The 25,739-nt window shown below is 43.5% G+C and overlaps 1 protein-coding gene across 3 annotated transcripts in view; it reads right to left on the bottom strand.

The window, feature by feature from the left end:
* Positions 1-25,739, bottom strand: part of SLC44A3 (solute carrier family 44 member 3) — a 75,416-nt gene that overhangs the window by 46,569 nt on the left and 3,108 nt on the right. For all 3 annotated transcript variants that reach the window (XM_031651024.1, XM_031651022.1, XM_031651023.1), the window contains exons 3-9: positions 24,360-24,502; positions 21,368-21,504; positions 20,425-20,518; positions 11,221-11,381; positions 8,968-9,057; positions 6,598-6,722; positions 3,249-3,435 (exon numbers count right to left, since the gene is read on the bottom strand). In XM_031651024.1, coding sequence (XP_031506884.1) covers positions 3,249-3,435; positions 6,598-6,722; positions 8,968-9,057; positions 11,221-11,381; positions 20,425-20,518; positions 21,368-21,504; positions 24,360-24,502 — 937 coding nt within the window. The remainder of the gene's footprint in view (positions 1-3,248; positions 3,436-6,597; positions 6,723-8,967; positions 9,058-11,220; positions 11,382-20,424; positions 20,519-21,367; positions 21,505-24,359; positions 24,503-25,739) is intronic.

Below are 25,739 nucleotides of genomic sequence, written 5' to 3'. Positions count from 1 at the left end.
CCACTAGTGCCGTGCTCAGCACCTCATCCCCACACTGCCCACCAAATACTTCTCAATTAAATTAAAACCATCCCTGCTCCAAAACATCATGGTGTCTAGCCATAGACACAGTTCCCCTTATCCAGATTCACAGCCAACAGGGGCCCCCTGGCTGGGCTGGCTGCACCGAAGGAGGCAGGAAGAGGAGGGTCCTTCACTGGTCGTGAGCCATATTTCCTAAGACCTCACTGTTTCTCTGGTGATTCTCTAGAGGCGAGGGTACAAGCCCTACAGTGCCGCTGACCAGGGCCACTGCCACCACCTCCATCACACCTCATCCCCAGCTCGCTCTGGCTGTCAACCTCGAGCCCCAGACACATTATGGGCACAGCTCACATCCACCAGCCAACTGCTATGGTCCCCAGTGAAGCTCAGCTTCATCCTGAGCAAATTTGAAGAGGCCTATTTTTATGTCCTAGCTTTCAATCTCAGATGCAAGGGAGGTGTGAGGTAGTGGAAAGAGCACAGGCTCTGTTCCAAAGCCTGGAGTCACAGCACGTCATGCCTCCCAGCTGTATGACCTCAGACACATGACTTCCTCAGAACCTCAATTTTCCTGCCTGTAACTTGAGCATAACAATACCCACGTCACATGGGGACTGTGATGCCTGGGGGACAGAACATAAGAAAGCATCCATGCCGAGATTAGAATCTAGGACATTTTCTTTTTTTTTTTTTTTTTTTTTTTTTTTTTGAGACGGAGTCTCACTGTGTCTCCCAGGCTAGAGTGCAGTGGCGCGATCTCGGCTCACTGCAAGCTCCGCCCCCCGGGTTCACGCCATTCTCCCGCCTCAGCCTCCCAAGTAGCTGGGACTAAAGGCGCCCGCTACCGCGCCCGGCTAGTTTTTTGTATTTTTAGTAGAGACGGGGTTTCACCATGTTAGCCAGGATAGTCTCGATCTCCTGACCTTGTGATCCACCCGCCTCGGCCTCCCAAAGTGCTGGGATTACAGGCTTGAGCCACCGCGCCCGGCCTTGGACATTTTCAAAAAAAGGTTTGTTTCACTTCATGCACCGGGGCCACTGCCCTTCCCTTCTGACCAGGGCTGAGCCCCCTTCAAAGCTCCCTTGAGGAAGACCATCCAATGCTGAGACTTCACCTGTCTCATGGTATCTATTCTCCCCTCTTTTCTTGGTAATGGAACCTCTGATTTTTAAATGGTGCATGGCTGCCGAAAATGAAACTACATTTCCTGGTGTCCCTTACAGACAAGCGCTGCTATGTAACTGGGACCTGGCTGGTGAGGTGTGGGTGGAAGCGCCACCTGTGACTTCTGGGAGGGGCATGCTCGCTTTCTTCCCTGCCACCTTCAAGGTCGGAATAAGGTACGGCAGTGGGAGCCTGAGCGGCCGTTCACTATGAGGTGGAAGCAAGGGCAGAGGCTGCAGAAGAAGAAAGCGGGTGCCTGAGTCCTTGAGCTCTAGGGAACTAGGCTGGGATGGATCCTCTCCGTGTGGACTTCATCTGTGTGACAGAGAAATTACCTTACATCCTACTTTAGCTACTGTTGTTTTGAGTTTTCTTTCACTCCCAGACAAACCTCATTCTGATGGATTACACTCCTTTGACCAATGTTCCTCCCTGGGTAATTATCAGAAGTTCACTGCAGGCCTTCAGCAAGCTTCCAGGGAGCCCCCAGCAGAAGAATGCCCCTATGCACCTCTGAAGGTGGAAACATAGGCCTCCAAGGGCTGCATCTTCCAGGGAGCCTGCTGACCGTCTTGGCACTGTGGCCTCAGTTAGCTCCAGAGGAGAAGGAAGGGGACTGAGTTACTAAGAATCTATTACATAGCAGCTGTTCTTACTTATATAACTGGAGCCGGTAAAGGACAAGATAAACTTGAGAAAACGTTAAGGAACTGCATCAGCCTTGCTGCTTTGACATCAGCTGTGGTCCTTATCTGTCTGGTGACAGTCTCAGGAAGCCACTTACTCTTTTGTACTTGCATCCATGTGTACTGAATTTGGGTCTTAAGAAAATCAAAGAGGAGTTAGAAGAGATCTAGACAGTGCCACTCAAAGTGTGGTCCACAGACAAGCTGTCTGACCTCACACTGTTAGTGAGATAAACAGCTTGTGCCAGAATGTAGATCAACCGCATCACTAAGCACACTGTTTCTCAGCTGACATTGTTTTTTCCACAGCAAGACTTTCTCAATGAAGGAAGCAATGGATTGATGTCCATTCTAGCTAAGCTCCTTGTCTGGCTTCAGACTGCACTCTGAATAGTGCTGCTTTAGAATATGGTTGCCCTGTTATGGAGCTTTACAAAAACATATACTAGGTCCCACCCCAAACCACGTGAATCAGAATCTCTGAGGCTGGGGCCCAGATAACTGCATTTTAATAAAGCACCAAAGCCGATTCTGAGGAATAGCCCAGCTGAAGAACGACTATGTGGATATGAAAAAAGGATGGAGGAGAGAATCTTGTCTTTTCAGGACCAAGGCATGTGAACTATGAGTTTGCTTTAAATGTACACTGGCTCTGCAGGGCATAACACATTTTTTTTTTTTTTTTTTTTTTGAGACGGAGTCTTGCTCTGTCACCCAGGCTAGAGGGCAGTGGCATGATCTTGGCTCACTGCAACTTCCACCTCCCAGGTTCAAGCAATTATCCTGCCTCAGCCTCCTGAGCAGCTGAGACTACAGATGCATGCCACCATGCCCAGCTAATTTTTGTATTTTTAGTAGAGAGAGGGTTTCACCATGTTGGTCAGGCTGGTCTCGAACTCCTGACCTCATGATCTACCCACCTCAGCCTAGCAAAGTGCTGGGATTACAGGCATGAGCCACAGCGCCTGGCCGCATAACACATTTTTAATAGAGTCTTTCCTGGGTTCTTCTTTATCACCTACTGGTTTGATAGGGGTTGGCAAATTACCTTGGATAAAATTTATACCTGGAGACATCTGGTAACATTCTTACTATTGGCTTTTGTTCATATTGCAGTTTTTCCTAGAGCTTTCAGTCCTTACTGAATTTATTCTCTCGTGAAACACAAACCCAGCTTCTTTAAAACCAATACAAAAGAGGTAAAAGAACTTCCCACTTTCCCCCATGACAGAGCCCCTAACACCATCACTGCTGTCATCAGACACCTCTGGCTGAAGGAGGGATTTGGTGCCTACAGAAACAGGCTAATGGTTCCAAAATGGTCTTCTGTGTGTGACTCCAAGGTGATGGAACCCACACCCACTGTCCCTTACCTGCAGTTCCCAGGCTCAGCAGCACAGCCACCCAGAGGACCCAGAAGAAAATGAGGATGGCAAATGTCCACAGTGGCTGGAACAGCAGGAAGGGAGCACTGCTGATGGCTTTATTTGTGATTTGGAAAAGCTCAACTGTCAATTTTATTCTCTTTCTGAGAACAAAAATCAAGACGAGCAGGACTGCCTGGTGAGAAAGGGGTTTGAGTAAATTACTTTCAAATAATGGAGAACTGGGTAGAGCCTAAAGCAAGCCCTATTTTTATTATGACATCTCAGCAAACAGCTCTTTTAAGATAGTTACTCACTACTTTGTTATAATTTTACAGGTGCATTCGCAAACACTAATTGAGCATCTAGTAAGTGCTGGCCCCTGGAATAGATCTTAATAGATATAATAGTGAACAAGACACAGTCCCTCCATAAAAGGCCTTGTAGTCTGGTCAGAGAAAAATATAAAATGAGAATAAGGTCTTCTAATGTCAAGGAACTGTCTTATATCCTCCCCTCCACATCCCACAGAACCCAAGATATTGCAAAAGGCAAGCGAATATGAGTATGAGGCAAAAAGACTCAAAGCCACCTTCTGTGCCTTCTTCTAGCGTTCCCTCCCTGCATATAAACATTTACAAATCTCATATTAATGAAACAAACCATTCTGCACTCCTCCAACCCCATCCAGCCACTGCCATCTCTTACTCCTTTCATGGCCGAGCTTCTTGGCTTGTCTACACCCATCATCTGTACTTCCACACTCCAACTCATTCTTCAACCACTCGCAAACATCCAGACCCCAACATACTTTTGAAATGGCTCTCCCTGAAGTCACTTCATGTGACCTCCTGAGTGTTAAATGCCATAGAAACATTCCACGTCTTGCTTGACTTCAGCATGGCATCAGATCCCTTGTCCACTCCTCTTTTCTCAAAACTTTTTCCTCCCTTGGCTTCCATGATCTTTCCTTTAGCTCTCCTACTTCTTTAATTGCTGCTTCTTGAGATCCTCTAGGGGTATCTCCTATTCCTCTGTGCTTTTAGCATCCTTCCTAGATGCTGACAACCTCCAAATAAATACCTCCAGCCTCACTTTTCTCTAGGTGCTGGAAGAATAAGCACATCAGTTATTGACAAGGCCATGGATGTCCTACAGTATGTCAAACTCAGTTTATCCTGAATCAAATTCATTATCTTCACACTAGAACCTCCTCTTCCCCCTGTATTCTTTATCTCCACTGGCCCTAATTTTTCTGGACTCTCCAAGAGTAAGTTAGGTTCCTCTCTTGTGTGCTCCCACTTTATTCCACACTTACCCTATTGTACTATTTAACATATTCTATAAATGTTTTCTCATCTGAATCTCCCATTAGATTAGGCTCCTAGAGAGCAGGGCCATTCTTATTGTCAAGGACTGGCAAAGTACCCAGCACAATCCCAATTACCTCTGGTTCAGTTTCCTCAATACCTCTCATGCCATCCTTTCCTCTCTATTTTCACTGCTGAGGCCACAGCTTGAGTCTCAGCCTCTTTCTTCTAGACCCCAATAACCTCATTAGCTTTCTGCATTTAACCTCCCTGACCCCGCCCGCCCCCCAACTCAATCCCTCCTCCACTCCACAGAGAAGGAGACCTTTGGAAAGTGCAAAGACAAAAGACGGTGTTTCCCGGCTCAAAATCCATCCACGGCGCCCCATTGCCTCTGGAGAAAGAACAAATCTATCATCATTGCAGATCAGGACCTTCCTGACATGACCCTCCCTGCACCTGCATCTCAGGCTTCCATCAAGGGAACTTCCTGCAAGTCACTCCCCTGCCCATGTGTCCTCATGCATGCTGTGCCCTTGGCCTGAGATGCTCTTTCTCTTCCAGCTGTGCTGGAGCATTTCTGCCCTCAACAGTCAAGTGGAGGAAAGACAGTCAGATGACAGTGGGATAAACTGTGCAGAAGCTGCTCCAGGATCTGGGAGCACAGCCTCCTGACCACACAGGGAGGGGTGTCAGGAGAGGCCCCGCGAGACACCTAGAGGAGACCCTTCAGTTGTAAAGGCTGAGGAGGAACTCCCATCTGGGCTTTTCTGAGGATGAGTGAACTAGCTCATCCAGCAACAGGGAATTGGTAAGAACTCATGACAAATGAACAGGAGGTAAGCTGGGACTCAATTCTGCCTTCTGGAGCAGCCCCTGTGCAGAACTCATGGACACAGGTGAAAACAGCCTCTCTGCTCACATGGCCTCCCCTCTCCCTAACCTTGCCCTGGCCCTGAGAGCTGGGTGGCATAAATGGTGCAGTGTGTAAACCCAAAGGGAGCCCTGTGGAGGACAGACGGAGGAACCGGACCCTTCCCAGCTCCCAGGCCAGCTCCTCTTCCCCCATGCCCAGCCTGGGGAATGCGGAAGCCCTTTCATCTCTAGCCTCCTTTGCAGACTCTGTTGAGTGTCCAGCCTGGTCTCCGCCTGAGGCAAGAGCAACCAAGTGCTTTACTTTATTATACCCTTGCTCCTTGACACATTTTATGTGAAGATCACAAACCCAAAACCTCACCGTGGAAAGGAGAAAATGTGAAAACTACCAAATATGGGAACAGAAGGATTTCCTATGAGAGAATTTTGTTGGTGTGAGAATCTGCATTTGCTGCAAGATTCAATGGGCTTGTGGAAACCCCTGGCTTTGCAGCTGTTCCACAGAACAGTCAGTAACCAACACACCAGCAAGAACGACTCTGGGTGACCTGAAGCCAGTGCAGGGCCTGCCCCAGGGCCTTGTGATTGTAGCCTTCCTAATGGCCCCTGGAGAGGGTCCTGAATGACATCTGGTTGCCAACCACTCACCGCCAGTAACTAATACCTGCTGCCTCAATATTCTAAGTTGGCCTGTTTTCAACTAGAGAGTTCACTGAGGAGGCAGCAGGTTCTTTGAACACCAAAATAACCCAGTGGCCAGTGGGTTTGGAAACAAAGGGCTCTGTGTGCTAGAGGGCAGTGGGAGCTGAGCATACACTGGCAAAAGGAAACTGCTCCTCACAAACAGGGAATGGGAACCGCCGTAAGCCTGCCTCCGCCCATCCACCATGCCCACCTTGTAGCCCCTCAGGGCTGAGAACAGTGCAACAACAGGGATAACACAGCAGTCTCTGGGAGGTGGCAGAAATGACTTGGAAAGAAGAACTAAAACCTTTTTTTTCTTATTTTTGGAGGGTTTTGATTTATTCCTACACAGTTATCTCAAATCCAAAGAAGGCACATTCTGAATCAAAAGAAAAACAAATTCTAGTTGTTTTTGGCTAGAATTCAATGATTTGGATTTCAGAGTTCTGGCTGGCTACCTGACCTACTGCTGGAAGAGCATTTCTTACCGTGATGCCTGTAGATACGATAGCAAACCCCAGCACACACTTCATATTTTCCCTTTCTGTGTCCAATTCTATGCTGAGGTCATTGGTATAGTCATAATACAGCCACCATAAGACACCGCAGACAACTAGAAAAGAGAACAGTAGCAGAGCTCAGGGCACGCGCCATGAGATAACCTTTCCCCAGCACACAGAATCATTCAGGGAAGTCCAGCCACTGCCCACTGGCTGTGTGGCGCTGCTCTGGCACTGGGTCCCAAATACTCAGACCCAACAGGCAACTGCTGCCCTCTGAAGAAGCTGGGCAGAGCCAGGGCAACCCATAGAGGACCCACAAGTTCTGGGATGATGCTTGTTTTGGGAGACCCAGGATGGTGACCCCAGAACACAGGCGCCTAACCCACAGGTTGGGTCTGGACGCGAGCAGGAGGAAAACCCCATGGACAGGATGGTGAGAGGGACAAGGCTAGAGCTCACTGTCTAAATGTTTTAAGCAAGCTCTGCTGGTGATATCTCCTATGGGAGCCTGGATGTTGGCCGCTCACCCACAAAACCGGGTGAATTTACATGGCCTGTAAATCACGGAATCACGGAAGTCAGAAGCTCATTTGGGAGATGCCCTGATGTTGCAAGTACTCCACATTTAGGTAAGAAATACCACCTTATGCCATATCCACAGTAACTATAGGAAGGTTGGAGTGGACAGGAAGAAACCTCCCTCAGAAGTCATTGTGCCTGTCCTCCAACGCAGGGCTACAGGGCTCCAAGTTGCTGAGGGCAGAGCTGATGACTCAGGGTAACGGAACATGACAATCACGTCAGTTTTTAAAAGTTAAAATATAGTCATCACTGCATGATGATATTTGGATCAACAATGGACTGTATATATGATGGTGGTTCATGAGATTAATAATGCTGTACTTTTCCGTGTTTACATGTGTTTAGATACACAAATACTGACCATTCTGTTACAGCTGCCAACAGTATTCTGTACAGTTTAGCATGCTGTGCAGGTTGGTAGCCTAGGAGTAACAGGTTATACTATGTGCCCGGGTGTGTAGTAGGCTCTACCATCTAGGTTTGTGTAAGTGCACTCTATGATGTTCACACAATGAGGAAATTGCTGAGTGATGCATTTCTCAGAACACATCCCTCCCCATCATTAAGTGACACCTTACTGTATGCCACACCAGTTGGTAAATGGCTGCTGCCTTGAGCCTCCTGTGTGCCCTTGTCCCTCAGACCTCTTTCCCAACAACTGCTGGTGAGATCCACGATCCAGCAATCGGGAGGGAAATATGGGCACAGTACAGGGTCTCCAGGACTCTGCTTCCACGCAGGCCTGTGTGTCTTCTGGCTGGTCAGAGCCTTTGCATGACAACTATGGGCACCCATGTGCCAATGGGTGAGGTGCACATTCAGAAGAAATCCTTTAAAATACTCCCAATGGGTACTGGGATTCTCTTTTAACGTTATGGATACCAGCTCACACTATTGGAAAGTTCATCTCAGGGGCAGCATAACATAGCAGAAAAAACAACGGATTTGGCTGGATGTGGTGACTCATGCCTGTAATCCCAGCACTTTGGGAGGCCAAGGTGGGCGGATCGCTTGAGCTCAGGAGTTGGAGACCAGCCTGGGCAACACGGCAAAACCCCATCTCTACAAAAAATACAAAAATTAGCTGGGTGTAGTGGCATGTGCCTGCAGTCCCAGCTACTTGGGGGGCTGAGACAGGGGGATTACTTGAGCCCAGGAGGTTGAGGCTACAGTGAGCCGCGTTCACGCCACGGCATTCCAGCCTGGGCAACAAAGTGAGAGCCTGCCAAGAAAAGCAAGGAAGGCAGGCAGGCAGGCAGGGAGGGAGGGAGGAGGAAGAAGGAAGGAAGGAAGGAAGGAAGAAGGAAGGAAGGAAGGAAGGAAGGAAGGAAGGAAGGGGGAGAGAGGGAGAGAGAGAGAAAGAAAGAAAGAAAGAAAGAAAGGAAGGAAGGAAGGAAGAAAGGAAGGAAGGAAGAAAGAGAGAGAAAGAAAGAAAGAAAGAAAGAAAAAGAAAGGAAGGAAGGAGAGAAAGAAAGAGAAAGAGAGAAAGAGAAAGAAAGAGAAAGGCAGAAAGACAGAAATAGAGAAAGACAGAAAGACAAAAAAAAAAAAAAAGAAAAGAAAAAAGATTGGTCATTAACTTTGCACTGTCTGTGAGACATAGCAACTCCCGTTGTCCTCCCTGGGGCCGAGATTTCTCATTTGTAAAGTGACAGGGCTAGATACTCTTTAAGACTCCATGTAGCTTAAAAATGCCAATGTTTAAGTTCTATACTTAATGGAAAGGCTTTTCATTTAATCAAAAAGAAATCAGTCAAGTAGAGAAATACTTACACAACAATCCCAAAATAACCAATGAAATGAAAATGTTAACCAGAAGGGTGGTGATGAATCTGAAGGTAAACATCATGGCCAAAGACAAGGCTGAAAAATTAAGCAAAACACATAAACCTCAATAGCAACAAAGGGTAGGGGAGATGATGGTAGCACTGCAATGACAAAACCCTCCAGAATAGAACAGTGATGGCTGAGGATTTCATTCAAACCCTAAATATCTTGGGATATCTACTAAACACTAAATAAAAATAACAAGGTATATGCGGGGCAGTCTCTGACGCACCATTCAATCAAGTGTGGTAAGCCAGTCTCTGGAAGTCCTAGTATTCTTCTTAAAAATAAAAAAGTTTTGGCTGGGCATGGTGGCTCATGCCTATAATCCCAGCACTTTGGGAGGCTGAGGTGGGTGGATCACCTGAGGTCAGGAATTTGAGAACAGCCTGGCCAACATGGCGAAACCCTGTCTCTACCAAAAATACAAAAAATTAGCCGGGCTTGGTGGCAGGCACCTGTAATCCCAGCTACTCAGGAGGCTGAGGCACGACAATCGCTTGAACTTGGGAGGCGGAGCTTACAGTGAGCCAAGATGGTGCCACTGCACTCCAGCCTGGGCGACAGAGCAAGACTCTGTCTCAGTAAAAAAAAAAAAAAAGAAAAAAAAATTTATAGCAATATTATTCTCAAATGGCCAAATCTTTTTTTCCTACAAGTTCAAATGAACCATTTAAAATTCTTATCACATGGGTGCAGCACACCAACATGGCACCTGTATACATATGTAACAAACCTGCACGTTGTGCACATGTACCCTAGAACTTAAAATATATATAAAAAAATTCTTATCACACTTAAATCTTTTGACTTTACTGGGCTTATGTAAAGTTCTGACTTTACATGTTCTAAGGTACTCTTATTAAATATGAAAGATTAATGTCTTTAAAATGAAGAATTTAAGATCCTAACCATGAAATAAGCTGTATGTACTTTTTTTGACATAGGAAATTAGGATTGCATCTAGATCGGAGTTATGTTTAGTAAAGTGGGTTTTGGGATCACACAGATCTGGGTTTGAGTCTTAGTTCTGCCACCTCTTCTCCTAGGTGTACAATACTGGCCAAGTTCTAAACCTCTCTAAGCCTCAGTTTCCTCTCTTACGCGTGGTACTGGGATTCTGATGAGGTTTTAATGAGTGAAGAATAAGTACAATGCCTGGCACAGTAAACAACAGCTGTTAATACCATTATGAATCTAATAAGTACATGACTATGTCCTTGCAGGGACATTAGGTCATTCTATAAGATATCAGGAATAACCTGAGGATTTTTTGTTATATATTGTAACCAAGCCAGTATCTGGTAGTCAAAGCATCTTGTTTGAGTCAACTGAAGTCATTTTCAGCCTAAATAAGAAGTCTGAAAGTCATAATGGTGACTAGTTAAATATCCCCAAGCATTTAGGAATTAGGAACCTTTTAGTAAAGAAACTGTGGAAAACTCAATTTGTTAACTGTTAGAAATATGTTAATGTCTGACCAAAGAGTTTCTCTCAACCAACAGGTTGGGGGGCTGCCACTGGAAAGCAAGGAGACAACAGGCTCTTACCACTGTCTAAAGGAGCAGAGTGTATTAACCTGTTCAAAGAGAAAGTTGGCTCTTGATTTCAGCCAACTGAAACACAGAAAATGGGAACTCAAAAGGTCAAGAGTGGGTAGCTGCTTCCAGAAATGCCCAGAGAAGGCTCGAGGCCTTGACCTGTCCACAACCCAAAGCAGGTATGTCTCTTAGAGGAGCAGGATACAGCAGGCCCTTGCAGTCTGACTCCATTTAACATGGATGCACACATGACCTTGCCCTGCTCACCAAGCAGCCTTCTGATCTGGTTCACCTACAGGTGGAGGCATGTTTGGCCAGAAGACATGGTTTCTGGTCACCCTGACAGTTGTATTTTTCATGTCCCATCCACAAATTAGCAATCTGCTTTATATACCCATCCCCAGTGAGGAGCAGACACTAGGGCATGGTCAGTATATCAAGGCAACCCCACCCACTGAGGCTTACTGCTAGAGGGCCAGCTGTTCCTCTATTCTTATTGCCCCATCCCCCTTAAATCTGAAACACCGAAAATATCTATAAAAAATACAAAGTTTTAAATTTAAATCAAGAGGCTAATTTTCATTGTACAACGTATAAAAGTGCTAGGAACTTTGGCATTCCGTAAACAATTACTAAAATTAACTTAACTGAGAATTACCTAATGTGAGGATACACAGGCCAAGGATTGTATCTCTTCCCGACATGATTCCACTTAGAATTCGGTGGAGGGTGTCACCATCATTTATCCAAACAGATGCAAACAGGGAGTAGCACTCAGGTGTTTGAGGGATGCATCGGTTAAATAAGGGAAATGACTTGCTAAAAATAGAAACAAAAAACATGGCAAAAATGTTTATTTAATATTTATCTTTAAACGATGTTTACTTAACATTCTCAATAACCAAAAATGCTTAAGAACTATAGCAATAGAGCAGGGCCCAGCATGCCATTTGCAGAGCACACCTTAGAAAGCCAGGCAGGTGTGCTCTGCTGCATCGATTAGTTGTGTTCTGAATAGGAAGTTGATTATGGGGACTCACAGAAACCAAAAACCTAAACTTGGGGAGCAACATTTTTAAAAATAAAAATTGCATATATTTAAGGTATACAAGGTGATGTTTTGATATATATAAACTTTGTGCAATGATTGCTACAGTTAAGCTAATGAATGTATCCATCAATTCCCATAGTTATCATATTTTGAGAACACTGAAGATCTGTTGTATCAAATTTCAAATATACAATACAGTATTATGAACTATAGTCACCATGCTCTACTTCATGTATCTAGAATTTACTCACCCTACGTAACAGAAACTTGTATCCTTTGATCAACATCTTTCATTTCCCCTGCCCGCATCCCTAATAACCAGCATTCTATTCTGTTTCCATGAATTTGACTTTTTTAGATTCCACATAAAACTAGGATCATGCATGAGATTTGCCCTTATGTACCTGATTTATTTCATTTAACATAATATCCTCTGGTTCATCCATATTGTTGCAAATAGCAGGATTTCTTCTTTTTTAAGGCTAAATACTACTCTGTGGTATGTGTACATGTACTACATTTTATTTATGGGTAACCACTTTTTTTTCTTTCTTTCTTTTTTTTTTTTTTTTTTTTAAGACAGGGTCTGGCTCTGTCACCCGCGCTGGAGTACAGTGGCTCGATCACCGGCCAGTGCAACCTCCGCCTCCAGGGCCCAAGCTATTCTCCCACCTCAGCTTCCTGCTACAAGCATGTGCCACCACACGCAGCTGATTTTTGTTTTTTGTAGAGACAGAGTTTCACCATGTTGCCCAGGCTGGGGGCAACATGAGCTCAAATGATCCACCCACCTTGACGTCCCAAAGTGTTGGGATTACAGGCATGAGCCACTGTGCCCAGCGGGAACCACATTTTTTACTCTCCTGTCTTAGCCCTTCTTAGAAACAAACTACCAACTCCAACAAAAGAACTTTATTTCTGTAAGGAACTATTAGGGATGTGAACTGGATGAGACAGAAGCCATGTTAATGACACTATTAGCTTAATTCCGTCCTGTTTAGGAAGGCATATGAGACTTGAGAGCCTTGCTATGAACAGTGGGTGCTCAATAAATGAATAGTAAATGTATGATTGACGCTGCAGTTAACTGCCTTGGGTAGATGAGAAAGTTGGCCTTTTTTTAGCCCCTTCCTGAAATGTAAAATAGCCAAGGAATATGCATTCTAATGAATCTTCATAAGGCCACTGATACCTTCGCCGGGTCCTGTTCTTCTTTCTTTCCATGAACCCCAAATGGTGGAAATAATCGCAACCAAAGAAGTGTCAAATTATCTAAAAAGCTGCTCAAAACCCAATCACCAATCATTTTGTGCAATGGATAAGAATGAAACAAAGGAGAACCCAAATGTTAACAAGATTTCATTGCCCTGAAGAAAAGAAATGACTTTCCAAATTTCTAATGAAGCACAACCTAGAACACATGGAAGAATCTTTCTCCAGAAGTCTCAACAGAAACAGTTTCTGAGTCACTGGATACTGGTTCAAGAGAAAAGTAACACAAAGGGTATTTTTTTAAATTACATTTTTGGAGGGGTAATACATTCACATGGCTTAAATTCCAAAAGGTACAAAAGACCAAACAGCAAGAAATTGCCTTTCCTTGTCCCTGAGCTACTGAAGTACATTTCCTCACAGGCACCCATTGTTTTTGGTGTCCTGCAAACCATTCTGGAGACTTTTATTAGCATATGTAAGTATCACAGGAAATTTAAATGGAATTTGCAGCTGAGCTCAAATATAATAAAAATTATACTCCAAAATGAGATGCCAGACTCCACCATTCAGGGTGTGCCAAAAAAGAGGTGGGAGAAAAGTGGTTAGATTATTCTCAAGCCCACATCCATTCTGAGAGCATAAAAGAGTTGGAAGTTGATAAGAAGAGCATTTTTTAAAATAAACTTTTAATTTCTGAATAATTTTAGAGTTACAAAAGAATTGCAACAATAGTAGAGGGTTCCTCTGTGTATCCTTCACTCACCTTCCCCTAACGTGAATGTCTTACCTAACCACAGTATAGTTGTGAAAATTAAGATTTAACATTGGCACTAAACTACTAACTAAACTACGACCTTTATTTGGATTTTACCATAACATCCTTTTTCCATTCCAGGATCCAATTCAGGATAGCACATGGCATTTAATTGTCATGTCTCCTCTTTGGTCATGACAGTTTATATTTTTTGTAGAGACAGAGTCTTGCCATGTTGCCCAAACCAGTCTTGAACTCCTGAGTTCAAGCCATCCTCCCACCTCTGCTCCCAAAGTGTTAGGATTACAGGTGTGAACCACTATGCCTGGACTGTGCCAAGTTTCTTAGTTTTTCCTTGTTTCTTGTGACCTTGACATTTCTGAAGATTCATAGTCAGGTATTTTGTAAAATGTCCCTAAATTTGTAGAATTTCTCTCATGTTTTCTCATGATTAGACTACAGTCAACAGGTTTTTGGGAGACTGCCACAGAGGTGAAGTGCCTTTCTCATCCTATCAGGGAACATGACTACACTGGTGAAGTTGATCTTGATCACCTGGTTAAGGTGGTACCTGCCAGGTTTCTCCATGTAAAGTTGTTATTTTTCTCTTTTCCCTCTCTATTTCTTGGAAATGAGTCACTAAGCCTAGCCTACTCTCAAAGGGAGGGAAATTCCACCTCTGGGAGGAAGAAGTAAAGATTTATCCCTTTCACCAGGTGCAGTGGCTCACACCTGTAATCCTAGCACTTTGGGAGGCCGAGGCGAGTGGATCACTTGAGGTCAGGATTTTGAGACGAGCCTGGCCAACATGGTGAAATCCCGTCTCTAATAAAAATACAAAAATTAGCTGGGCATGGTAGCGGGCACCTGTAATCCCAGCTACTCAGGAGGCTGAGGCAGGAGAATCGCTTGAACCCGGGAGGTATAGGTTGCAGTGAGCCGAGATCACACCACTGCACTCCAGCCTGGAAAACAGAGCGAGACTCTGTTTAAAAAAAAAAAAAAAAAAAGATTTATCCCTTTCCCCCATTTATTTATTTATTCAATTATTTATTTATATCAGTATGGCCTCATGGACATTTATTCTTTTCTTTGGGTTATAATCCATAATTGTGTTATTCAATCTATTCCAGTTTTGGCCACTACGAGGCATCTGTGTCCTTTTGACAAGACCCATTCTTTTTCTTTCTTGAGCACTTCCTTACTTTCTGATGCTAGAGGATGATACCAGGCGTAGCTGGTGTTTTCCTTATCCAGGTCCCAGAGCCTGACATTTCTCCAAAGAACCCTTGAAGACTGATGATTAGAAACCATGATCTGAGTATTGGGTATGGTGGGATATTACTGATTCTAGGTCTTATAATCGATTCTCGTATGTAGTTTCAGAATTGCTAACCATTATACTCTACTGTTTAGGGAATTTTAAAAAAAATGAAAACAATTGGTAACCAGTAGCTATGTGATAAACAAGTGTACTATCTGACGTACAATGTTTATGTACAGTTCCTTTTGTTTTTAGCTTACAGTATCTAGTTACAAAGCTGTTTTCCAAAGTTACTCACATCAGCTCCTTCTTTGTAATTTGTCACCCTCTACACTCTTATCCTAAGATCTCCAGACATCTTGATTTTAATTTTTATTTGCATATAGTAAAATCCACTCTGCACAGGTGATGACAAGTGCAGAGAATCATTAGAAGAGTAATTTTGAAGAGTTGAAATTTTTTTTTTTTTTTTTTTACTAGACTTGTCATGTGACTCCATCCCCATTCCCAAGGGGAAGAGGGTGAAGGGTACTACTCCTAAGTCAGATGAGAAGGGTTTCATGGAAAACTCACAGAGCTTAGGGAATCCCCTGGCTTAAGGTCTGAGCCACCCCAAAAAATCTGGAGGGTGAGCAGCTTTAATAACAGAGCAGAGAGCTACAGCTGGGGAGTTAAGAGCCCCAGGGCATTTGTCAGGGCAAAGGGTGCAGAGGGCTTCCTGGGGTCAAGCTGTGGGCTGCATGTGCACAAGTCCCAGTGACGGGACTTCTACAGGGCTAAGACAGCCCTCTGAGGAAGGCTCTCACATGACCAGCCAGAGCACAGATGTACTGGACTACATGAAAGGCATTGCAGCTGAAGGAGCCCCGAAGAACCCAAAACATGCTCATGAGGGAAAGAGCTGGCCAGGACATCTACCAAGCCCAGAGAATGCTGGTGCTAGTGTCAGACAAGTAAATGTGTTCCTGCTACTCTTTTCTTATCTTCACTTTTGCTGCACCAGCCCCTTAGGCAAAACCTGTTTTAGCAAGCTGGGAGAGGAGGGGAGGAATAAACAGAGGAGAAGAGCAGCTGACTACAACCTCCTTCCTGGACTGTGGCCTTCCCACTTGCTCCACGGCCAAGCGTGCAGGGGGCAGAAGTTTGAACCTCCAATCAAGTGAGAACTTTATCACATCAGGCTGAATATTTTTTAATTTTTAAAAAAAATTTTGAGAAAGGGTCTTGCTCTGTCACCAAGGCTGGAGTGCAGTGGCATGGTCACAGCTCACTACAACCTCAAACTCCTGGGCTCAAGAAATCCTCCCACCTCAGCTTCAGCTAGGACCACAGTCATGTTCTACTATGCCAATCTAATTTTTAAATTTTTTGTAGAGACAAGGTCTCATTATGTTGTCCAGGCTGGTCTTGAACTCCTGGCCTCAAGCAATTCTACAGCCCTGGCCTCCCAAAATGTTGGGATTGCAGGCATGAGCCACTGTGCCTGGTCTGGGCTGAACATTTTAATTATTGAATTGAAAGTGTCTGTTACAACTTAAAGTGACTCAGTATATATTACCTAAAAGTTACCAGAGAAGCCTTGGAAATTGCCTGTGTTTTTATTCAGGGGCAGAAAAAACTAGTCCCACTGAATAAATTTAAAGAGACAGAGAAAGACAAAAATTAAATTGCTTTCTGACTACATCCTGTAAGTCATGCTTGATGTAATGGTTATACAAGCAAATATATACCTATATGTATATATTTATATGTTTATATATACTTATATTTTCCACTTTTTATGCAAAAGACAGTATACTGCACACTGTTCTATTATTTGCTTTTTTTTTTTTTAAACTTAATACACTTCAGAACGTAAGGAATTCCTCTTATTTTTACTGAGGCAAAATTTATATACAATGAAATGCACTGATCTTAAACATAAAATTAGAGACTTTGATAAACATATACATCTATGCAACTACCACTCCTTTCGAGATTTAGAATATTTCATTAGCTGGGCTAGGGATGCATCTTTTTTTTCAGATGGAGTTTTGCTCTTGTCACCCAGGCTGGAGTGCCAGGGCGCGATCTCGGCTCACTGCAACCTCCGCCTCCTGGGTTCAAGAGATTCTCTTGCCTCAACCTCCCGAGGAGTTGGGATTACAGGTGCTCACCACCACGCTCAGCTAATTTTTGTATTGTTAGTAGAGACAGGGTTTCACCATTGTTGGCCAAGCTGGTCCTGACCTCAGGTGATCCGCCCGCCGTGCCTTCCCAAAGTGCTGGGATTACAGATGTGAGCCACTATGTCCGGCTCACAGGGATGCATCTTTAGGCCATGGCCTGAGGTTTCTTCACCACTTCTGCTTTTCTTCTTCCCATTAGCAAAGCCACTCAAACTTGCAGGAAGTCATTGGGCAAGCTGCCTGTATATTTAGATCACCATGTATATGGAATTCAGCTGAGCAAACCATGCGGTGACATGCGTGGGCACCTATGTGGGAGGGTAGAACTAGAATTTACTGGGGGGAAAATATCCATGCCTTTTAGATTTTGAATACATGGGGGACTAAAAATACATTACCATGTTGAACACCAAAGTGAAAAAAGATCTATTTGCTTGTTATCTTCTGCAGTGCTTTTTCACTGCTCTTAAAAGCTCATACCTAGGTCCATAAACTTCTTGATATTTAGCCATTACTCTAAAAGAGTATGTTATACCTCACATGATCAACACAGGAGGAAGAAACAATCAGTTCAGTCAAAAAGAGGTATTTAGAAAATATTCTTTGGCCCTGTAGCCACCCTTCTCATGTTTTCCAGCTTTTCAGTCTTGGCACTGCTATTCCATGATAAATATGATCATTTTCACCTTAAACAAACACTTGCTTGTGCAGGAAAGGGGAATGGAGCCCTTGAGGCTATTTCTCTCTCTCTCTCATTCTGTCTAAAAAAGGCCACTCGGTCAAGGGTTTTGTCTTTACTTGAAAAGTTAGTATTGGAAACACTTGCATTTAGGGTGAAAAGGACTAGGGCTGGCTTGAGAGTGAGAAGAAATGGTGCTATTATGACACAGGGTACGGGGACTCTTTCTCCCAGCTTGATGTGAGTCTAGGAAAGCCACTCACCAGTCAAAATAAAACCAAGTCTTGACTCAAACATAAGACGCTGCTTCGGTTTGAATGCCAGCTTTTCCATTTGCTGGGTGTATGACCTCAAACCTCTCTGCATCAGTTTTCTCAGTTGTAAGATACGGATGAAAACAATACCTACAATGTAGATGTTTTCTGGGGCCCAAATTATGTTAAGGATTTAGAAAAGTATCAAAAGCTCAATAAGTGTTTGTTATTATCATCATAAGTATCAAGATAGAAGCTTCCTGTGGAATTATGGTTGCCATCCCATTTATAGTAAGAGGAGAGTTTATCCAACTCCGGTTAAATTACAACCTTAAAAATTCCATTCTCTTTCAATTACATCTGTAGTTACATCTACAGTTACAAATTGTGTTCTTAAAAAAGTCCTCCTCTCCAAGTGCTAGAGAATTTTCCTTCCAACTATTACTAAAACATTCTAGTTTTTTTTAATTGGGTACAGTATGTTTCATTAAGATGTGTTTATGATACTTACATTTTACCAGAATGTAAAGTATCATAAACACATTTACAATTACCAGAATTTTAAAATAAGATATTATAGGCCAGGCGCGGTGGCTCATGCCTGTAATCCCAGCACTTTGGGAGGCCGAGGCAGGCATATCACAAGGTCAAGAGATCAAGACCAGCCTGGCCAACATGGAGAAACCCCAACTCTACTAAAAATACAAAAATTAGCTGGGCGTGGTGGCATGTGCCTGTAGTCCCAGCTACTTGGGAGACTGAGGCAGGAGAATCGCTTGAACCTGGGAGATGGAGGTTGCAGTGAGCTGAGAGCGCACCATTGCACTCCAGCCTGGGTGACAAGAGCAAGACTCTGTCTCAAAAAAAAAAAAAAAAAAAAAATTATAGAAAAAGGAAATGGGTATTCTCCTCAGCAAATAGCTCTCTCCTCCTTTAATTACTTACAACATGGAGTATTTATTTTAGAAAAGAATGTCACCAAATGGCTATTTTCTGCCTTCGATGTGATTAAAACCTACTCAAGTCTTTCTGTGTTTGTGTGAGCACCTGCTAGATGAGCATTTTTCAAGCTTCACTTGCAACCAGTTAGAAGACTATGAAATACATTATTTTTAAAAAGGCAACAGAATAGTAACTAAGGGTGTGAATCATATGTAATAAGGGTAAAGGTTGCTTTGTGAGATTTCTAGTATTGTTTTATATACATAAGGACATATGAAGGTATGTGCATACAGGAGTTGGGATGTAATAAATTTCTTACTGTAAGTCCCAAACAAGAGTTCAATAAACACCATCCTAGAGGATTGGAATAATGCTTTGTTTTAATTAAATCATCATTATTTCTCAGGGATTTTTCAGAGAGGTCTTGTCTCCTACATTGTAAACATACTCACATCTTTCAAAAGAATGACAATTCAACAATACAAGTTTTCCTTTAGTACATCTCAGCATCATGATGGTGTCAATAAATACTCATTGTGTCTTTCCCCTTAGTCTTCTCAAAGGTGTAAACATGTGCCATTCACCATGGCAATGTAACCACTGCTTCATCATTACAACTTTATTCTACAAATATTTGTAAGGTGCCTACCATGTGCCAGGTAGTACACTAATTTATAGGGGTGAATAAGACCTTGCAAGGAGCCCACCAAATGTACTCTTGACAAGGACCTGTGCTTTCTGTTTTCATTGAGAAGAAAGGTGTGGTGCTCACTTGGCCTTGTCTATCTGGTCTGTTTCTTATGAAGATATCTAGAGCAATAAAAACTAACAAAGTCTGATTGTGATAAAAAGCCAAAAGTAAATGATTTCTTTCTTTTTTTTTTGAGACAGAGTCTCACTCTGTCACCAGGCTGGAGTGCAGTGGCGTGATCTCGGCTCACTGCAACCTCCACTTCCCGAGTTCAAGCGATTCTTCTGCCTCAGCCTCCCAAGTAGCTGGGACTACAGGCACGTGCCACCACACCCAGCTAATTTTTGTATTTTTAGTAAAGATAGGGATTCACCATGTTGGCCAGGATGGTCTCCATCTTCTGACCTCGTGATCTGCCTGCCTCCATCTCCCAAAGTGCTGGGATTACAGGCATGAGCCACCATGCCCAGCCAAAGTAAATGATTTCTACTTTGCAATAAATAGTTGGAGTAGAAAAAAATACACACTAATTTATAAAATCACCCTGTTAGTAATAGTTCATATGTTACTTCTTGCTAGTTCTAGTGTTCTTTGAAGACTATGTATATTTTTATTGTTTGCTGAATTTTCTCCTTATTTAGCCTGATTTCTAATCCACTGTCCACAGGCATACTGCAAATAGTCCTGCCATGTTTTTATCCCTGGCTTCCATAGATTGTAAGCTCCCTGCAGGCAGGGGCTCTTCTGATATCTCTTTCTCACAATGCCTATAAGAGTAACAGATGCACACCAAGTGCCCAGTAACTTTTGTTGAGGGTTAAGGAAAAAGTATGGAAGCTTTTACCTTGGAGGAACTGGTAGCCTGGGGCACAGTGAGTCTGCTTTTGGACTGTGGGTATAGTTGGAGGAATTCAAACTATAAACACACAGGAAAGACCCTGGAAGCAGAACACATAGACATTATACCATCTTCCCAGGTGAGTCAGTAAGGAAACCACAGTCATGTTACCAAACCAGAAAGGAGAAAGAATCAGCTACAAGGTCTATGGGTGACAGAAACACAAAAAGAATAGTTATATAATCTGAGGTCTAGTGAGGGCCTCTCTTCCTTACTTTCTCTTCAAAACCCCAAATTCAAAACTAAAAGTTATATAATTGGTCCTAAAATAATCTGAAGCGTATTTGAAAACAATTTCTTGTGGAAGCTTGATAGTTTAAACCTGGCTTTGCAAATAATTTCTAAAAATCTGGCAAACCATTTTTCAGGCAGATAAAATTCTAAACAGTGGACCCAGTACAAGATATTTCAGTTATACAAATGCTTTTAGTACAACTTGTGATATCTCACTGCTCAGTGGAAGTATCTTTTAGCCCCGACAATCTCATGAAAATATCTATTTGTCGGCAATTCAACCCACACCCTGCCCGTACATCTCTAGGATTGGATGTGCCCATGTGCATGGAGCTCTCTGACTTCCTTCTGACCCTGCCTTTGGCCCCAAATGTGGGCTGTGTCCTCTCTCTCTCTATGGACAACCATTCCCCCGCAGTGGCAGGGAGCATACATGGAACAGCTAGGGCTTCAGATAAATCCATACAGAGCAAAACTAACCTGAACAAGCTCAAGAGAACGTGCTGACGGCCTTTTCCACACAAGAAGAGGCACCCGCAAGGAAGTAAACCTTTCAGCTTTCCAGAGAAAGCAGGGTCAGGATAAATGATCTCATCTAAGTTCCCATAGCTTACCCCACCATGGGGAAAAGAATGAACCAGGCCTCAGTACCTACCACTGGTGTTTGCAAACAGCTGGACCTCTTCCAGGGAGTCAAGCTGCTCTTCAGGGCAGCTGGATACACAGAGGGCCGTGCGGTCGAGCCGCATACCTTTGACTTCCAGGTTGCAGGAATTCATAAAGAACACGTGTCTAGGAAATAGATGAAACAGAAGAATGTGTTAGAGCATTGCCTCTTCACTGGGCTTAATTGTGGGCCTTAAAAAATATCCACATGCTATCAAATGCAGGGATCACCCAGGCACACTTTCACAATTGTTTCAGCATAATTGAACACTTATTATGCCTACTGGTGATCATCCATGAGGCTGTGCAGCTTGGAAATGATCCAAAAATGTTAACAAAACTTTATTTCTCTAGATTTAGTGTTTTCTGGGAGATAACACTAGGAGTTATCTGAGAAAATCTGAGGAAAAGAAGCAATTGATTAAACTGTCCATTGATCACTAGATCAGGCCAATGCACAAACTATTCAATGGACTCCATGGATAACATATTTGTACCTAAGAGTGTTCAAATATGCTTCCGAGAATAAGTGAACACAGGGAAGTGAGAAGTGGAAAGGAGGGGCCAACGCTGGGAACTAAAGGCTTGTCTTTCCCCCTTTCTCACAGGTTGAGAGCCAGGACACTCAGGAGATCCCTCCTGCAGCTCCCCAGGGGCAGGGTAGAGCAGGCACAAGAACGAAAATGGTGTTGCCATCAGCAGGTTATGCGCTAGCAGCCACAGCTTCCAGACCTTTGTGCACCACTTATCCAGGCTCCGAGACCCCAGGAATGGCAGAGGAAGACCCCATAGGCTGTCCTCTATGGGAGAGACCTTGAGAAGTGGTCCCAGAAGGTTTTTTTCCCTCCTGTTGGGGATGGGAGAAGGTGGGTGCAAGAGGAGATGAGGAACAGATTTCCTGGGTGTGTGATATATATATTTTTGAAAAAGTTTAAAAATTGTGTTAAAATATACATAAAATTTACCATCTGAATCACTTTTTTTTTTTTTTTTTTTTTTTTTTGAGACAGAGTCTCGCTCTGTCGCCCAGGTGGGAGTGCAATGGCCCAATCTTGGCTCACTGTAAGCTCCGCCTCCCAGGTTCAAGTGATTCTCCTGTCTCAGCCTCTGCGTAGCTGGGACTACAGATACCCACCACCACGCCTGGCTAATTTTTGTATTTCTAGTAGAGACGGGGTTTCATCATATTGGCCAGGTTGGTCTTGAACTCCTGACCTTGTGACCCGTCCACCTTGGCATTCCAAAGTGTTGGGATTACAGGCGTGAGCCACCGCACCTGGCCCCATCTGAATCTTTTGGGCTATCGTCACCACCATCCATTCGCAGAACTCATCTTCCCAAACTGAAATCTGTACCTATTAAACAAAAGGTTCCCACCCTCCTTTCTTCCAGCCCTTTGCAATCGCCATTTTACTTTCCATTTCTAGGAATCTGACTACTTTACATATCTCCTATAAGTGGAATCATACAATGTTTGTATTTTTGTGACTGGTTTATTTCACTTGGCATGACATCCTCAAGGTTCATCCATGTTGTAGTATGTGTCAGAATTTCCTTCCTTTTTAATAATTCATTGTAATGTACATATCACATTTTGATTATCCATTCAACCATTGATGGACACTTGAGTTGCTTCTACCTTTTGGCTTTTGAGAATAATGGAATGTATACTCACTTCAACCAGGAATGACTGTTTCTTGACACTGCATTATGAACACAATGTGAAACAGGAGCACATGGGCATCTAAGTTGCCCTTCCTCCTCCTGTCTTCTTTGTAAGTGGCTCTACAAATGCAGGAGAAATGCCCCCTCATCAGTCCGTGTCCAGAAATAGCAAGAGCCCCCTTAGGAGGAACACACAGGAGGATAAGAGGATAAGAGGCCTAGTCTGAGATTTGTATTTGGTGACTCCAAACTTATATTCAGGATTTATTTAGATCCTTAGGATTTCTCTTCTAGGAGCGACTTTTATTATTGAGTCTTCAAAATCCTTTTTTTGGCTGGGTGTGGTGGCTCACGGCTGTAATCCCAGCACTTTGGGAGGCCGAGGTGGGAAGATCACAAGGTCAGGGGATGGAGACCATCCTGGCTAAACTCCATCTCTACTAAAAATACAAAAATTAGCCAGGCATGGTGGCGGGCGCCTGTAGTCCCAGTTACTTGGGAGGCTGAGGCAAGAGAATCGCTTGAACCCGGGAAGCGGAGGTTGCAGTGAGCCGAGATCACACCACTGAACTCCAACCTAGGCGACAGACTCTGTCTCAAAAAAATAAAAAGTAAAAATAAATAAAAAATCATTTTTTTGTTCCGTCATGTGAAGCAAGAGCTAAAATCTTAAAAATTCTTAAAAGGCAGTCTCCATCTTAGAAGGTCATGGTCGGGGATTTCTCTCCCCTCCAGGGGATTCCCATCTCCTCTCTTCCCTTTCTGTTTCCCTGTGAGAGCTGGGGTAGCAGGGTGCGGGGAAGAATGCAATACCGCAGTGCCATAGCTGGGGCGGGGGTGAGACACAGGTCCCCAGCGTTCCAGGTGGCATTCAGGTGTTTCCACATAGAAACAATGTGTGGATGATATAGGGTTCAAACATATACGATTGGTAACATGATTCTAATTCCTTATGGAGAATAATAGCAGCAATTAACGTTTATTACACCTTAGCTCATGCAGTGTCTCATGGATCCTTAAAACAACCTTGTGAGGCAGGTATAATAACTAGTTTAGAGAGATGAAAACTAGGCTTTGAGAGGTTAAGTAGTCTGCCCAAGATCACACAGCTGAAAAGTAGCATGGGCTGAATTTGAACTTAGGACTGGTGATTCTAAAACTTGTACTCTTACTTGTACTATACACACAGCGTTCCTTTTTATGAAATAGGCTGACAGAGTTTTGAATGGGAAAAGTTTCCAGGCTCTAAGTGATGAATTTATACAAAGTTTTGAGGTTCAGCTCCTTACAGACTGGGGACTTACTTAGATACTTACTTTTTTAGGGTCATGTCCTGCCCTGAAAGAGGGGCCCCTTCCACGGGTGAGTTCTTCTTGCCACACACGTTGCCAAAGCTGTCATAGCCGAAGAGGAGTCTCCCTGCAGCTCCAGCCACCACCGAGTAGCCCATGATAAACACCTGGCAAAACCGGGGGCATAAAACCGGGGGCATATGAGAGCCTGGCCAAAGGACTGAGCACACAGTGCCCCACACCCCTGCAGATGCTGATATAAAATGGAGCCTGGTGGAACGTGAAGCTCTCCAGCATCACAGCCCTTCGCTCTGTCAGCAAGGGTCAACAACTCCAATCTATCAGCATCCTGCTTTTCTGCTATTTGTGAATTTAGGTAGAGAGAGAATCTAATCCACTGAAACAGATTTCTCTCCATTTTCTTACCTCTTTGTGCTTTTTACCCTTTTCCTTAAGAGTCTTATCATTTTTCTTTTTGGTCTAACTTTACTGGTACAACTCAATTTTTCTTCCCTTGAGGTTCTTGCTGTATTTAAGTGCTTCAGGGCTATGCTAATTCTTTCCCTGAGGGTTTTTTTTTTCCCCCCACTAATTTTTGGTTTTTTCTCTTCTTACTTTTAGGGGATTCTGCAGAAGCAACACAGTTGATATGTATCAAAATACTGTTCACAAATCTGCAAATAGTGTTTTGGAATAACTGCTTAAGATGTAAAAAATAAAGAACCACAGGAATTCTGTTGGATAAGAACATCTTGCAATCTATCATCATTTCTATCCAGTCTCATAGTGAATGTGGAATATTTGAAATTTCAGTTCAAACAACTGTGCCATTAAACTGACAGTCTCTCTGCCAAGATTGAATATGTATCTTCCCATAATGCAAACTTAGTAAGTTTCCCACTACTGTATACAATCTATAGGATACCATTTAATACTCTATATTGACAAGTTCATTCCAGGAGAGCAGATATAATACATCATTCATTAATATATAGTATTGATACCTTATGCTGCAAAGGCACATTGTGCTAAATTCAAATACCTTCTAGATATTCTGCATTTGTTACTAATTTAGAAATCAAAATAACCAACATTCTTCAAGTACCCAGTGTGTGCTTGAGACTTCGTTACTGGGAGACACAGGGATGACCAGAACCTACTCCTTGCCCTCCAGGCACCCAGCCTAGAAGGCAAGCAGGACTTACGGGCCGCAGACCTCCTGGGGAAGGAGGCTCCCTGTCCTTCTCCACTCTCCAAGATCCTCCTAAGTCTAACTGGTCAGATTCTAGAATGAATGGGTCACCTTTGCTAGCAGTGTGTGTCACTCACCCTTTACCTAAAGGCTGTGGAGTAGGTGTGACTCTGTTTGCCAATGTGGCTGGCACGGCAAGCTGACTGCACCTT

Source organism: Papio anubis, chromosome 1 (assembly GCF_008728515.1).
Source record: "Papio anubis isolate 15944 chromosome 1, Panubis1.0, whole genome shotgun sequence".
Taxonomy (NCBI): Eukaryota; Metazoa; Chordata; class Mammalia; order Primates; family Cercopithecidae; genus Papio; species Papio anubis.
The sequence above is the reverse complement of the archived record's forward strand: the minus strand, read 5'-3'. Positions and strand labels throughout refer to the sequence as shown.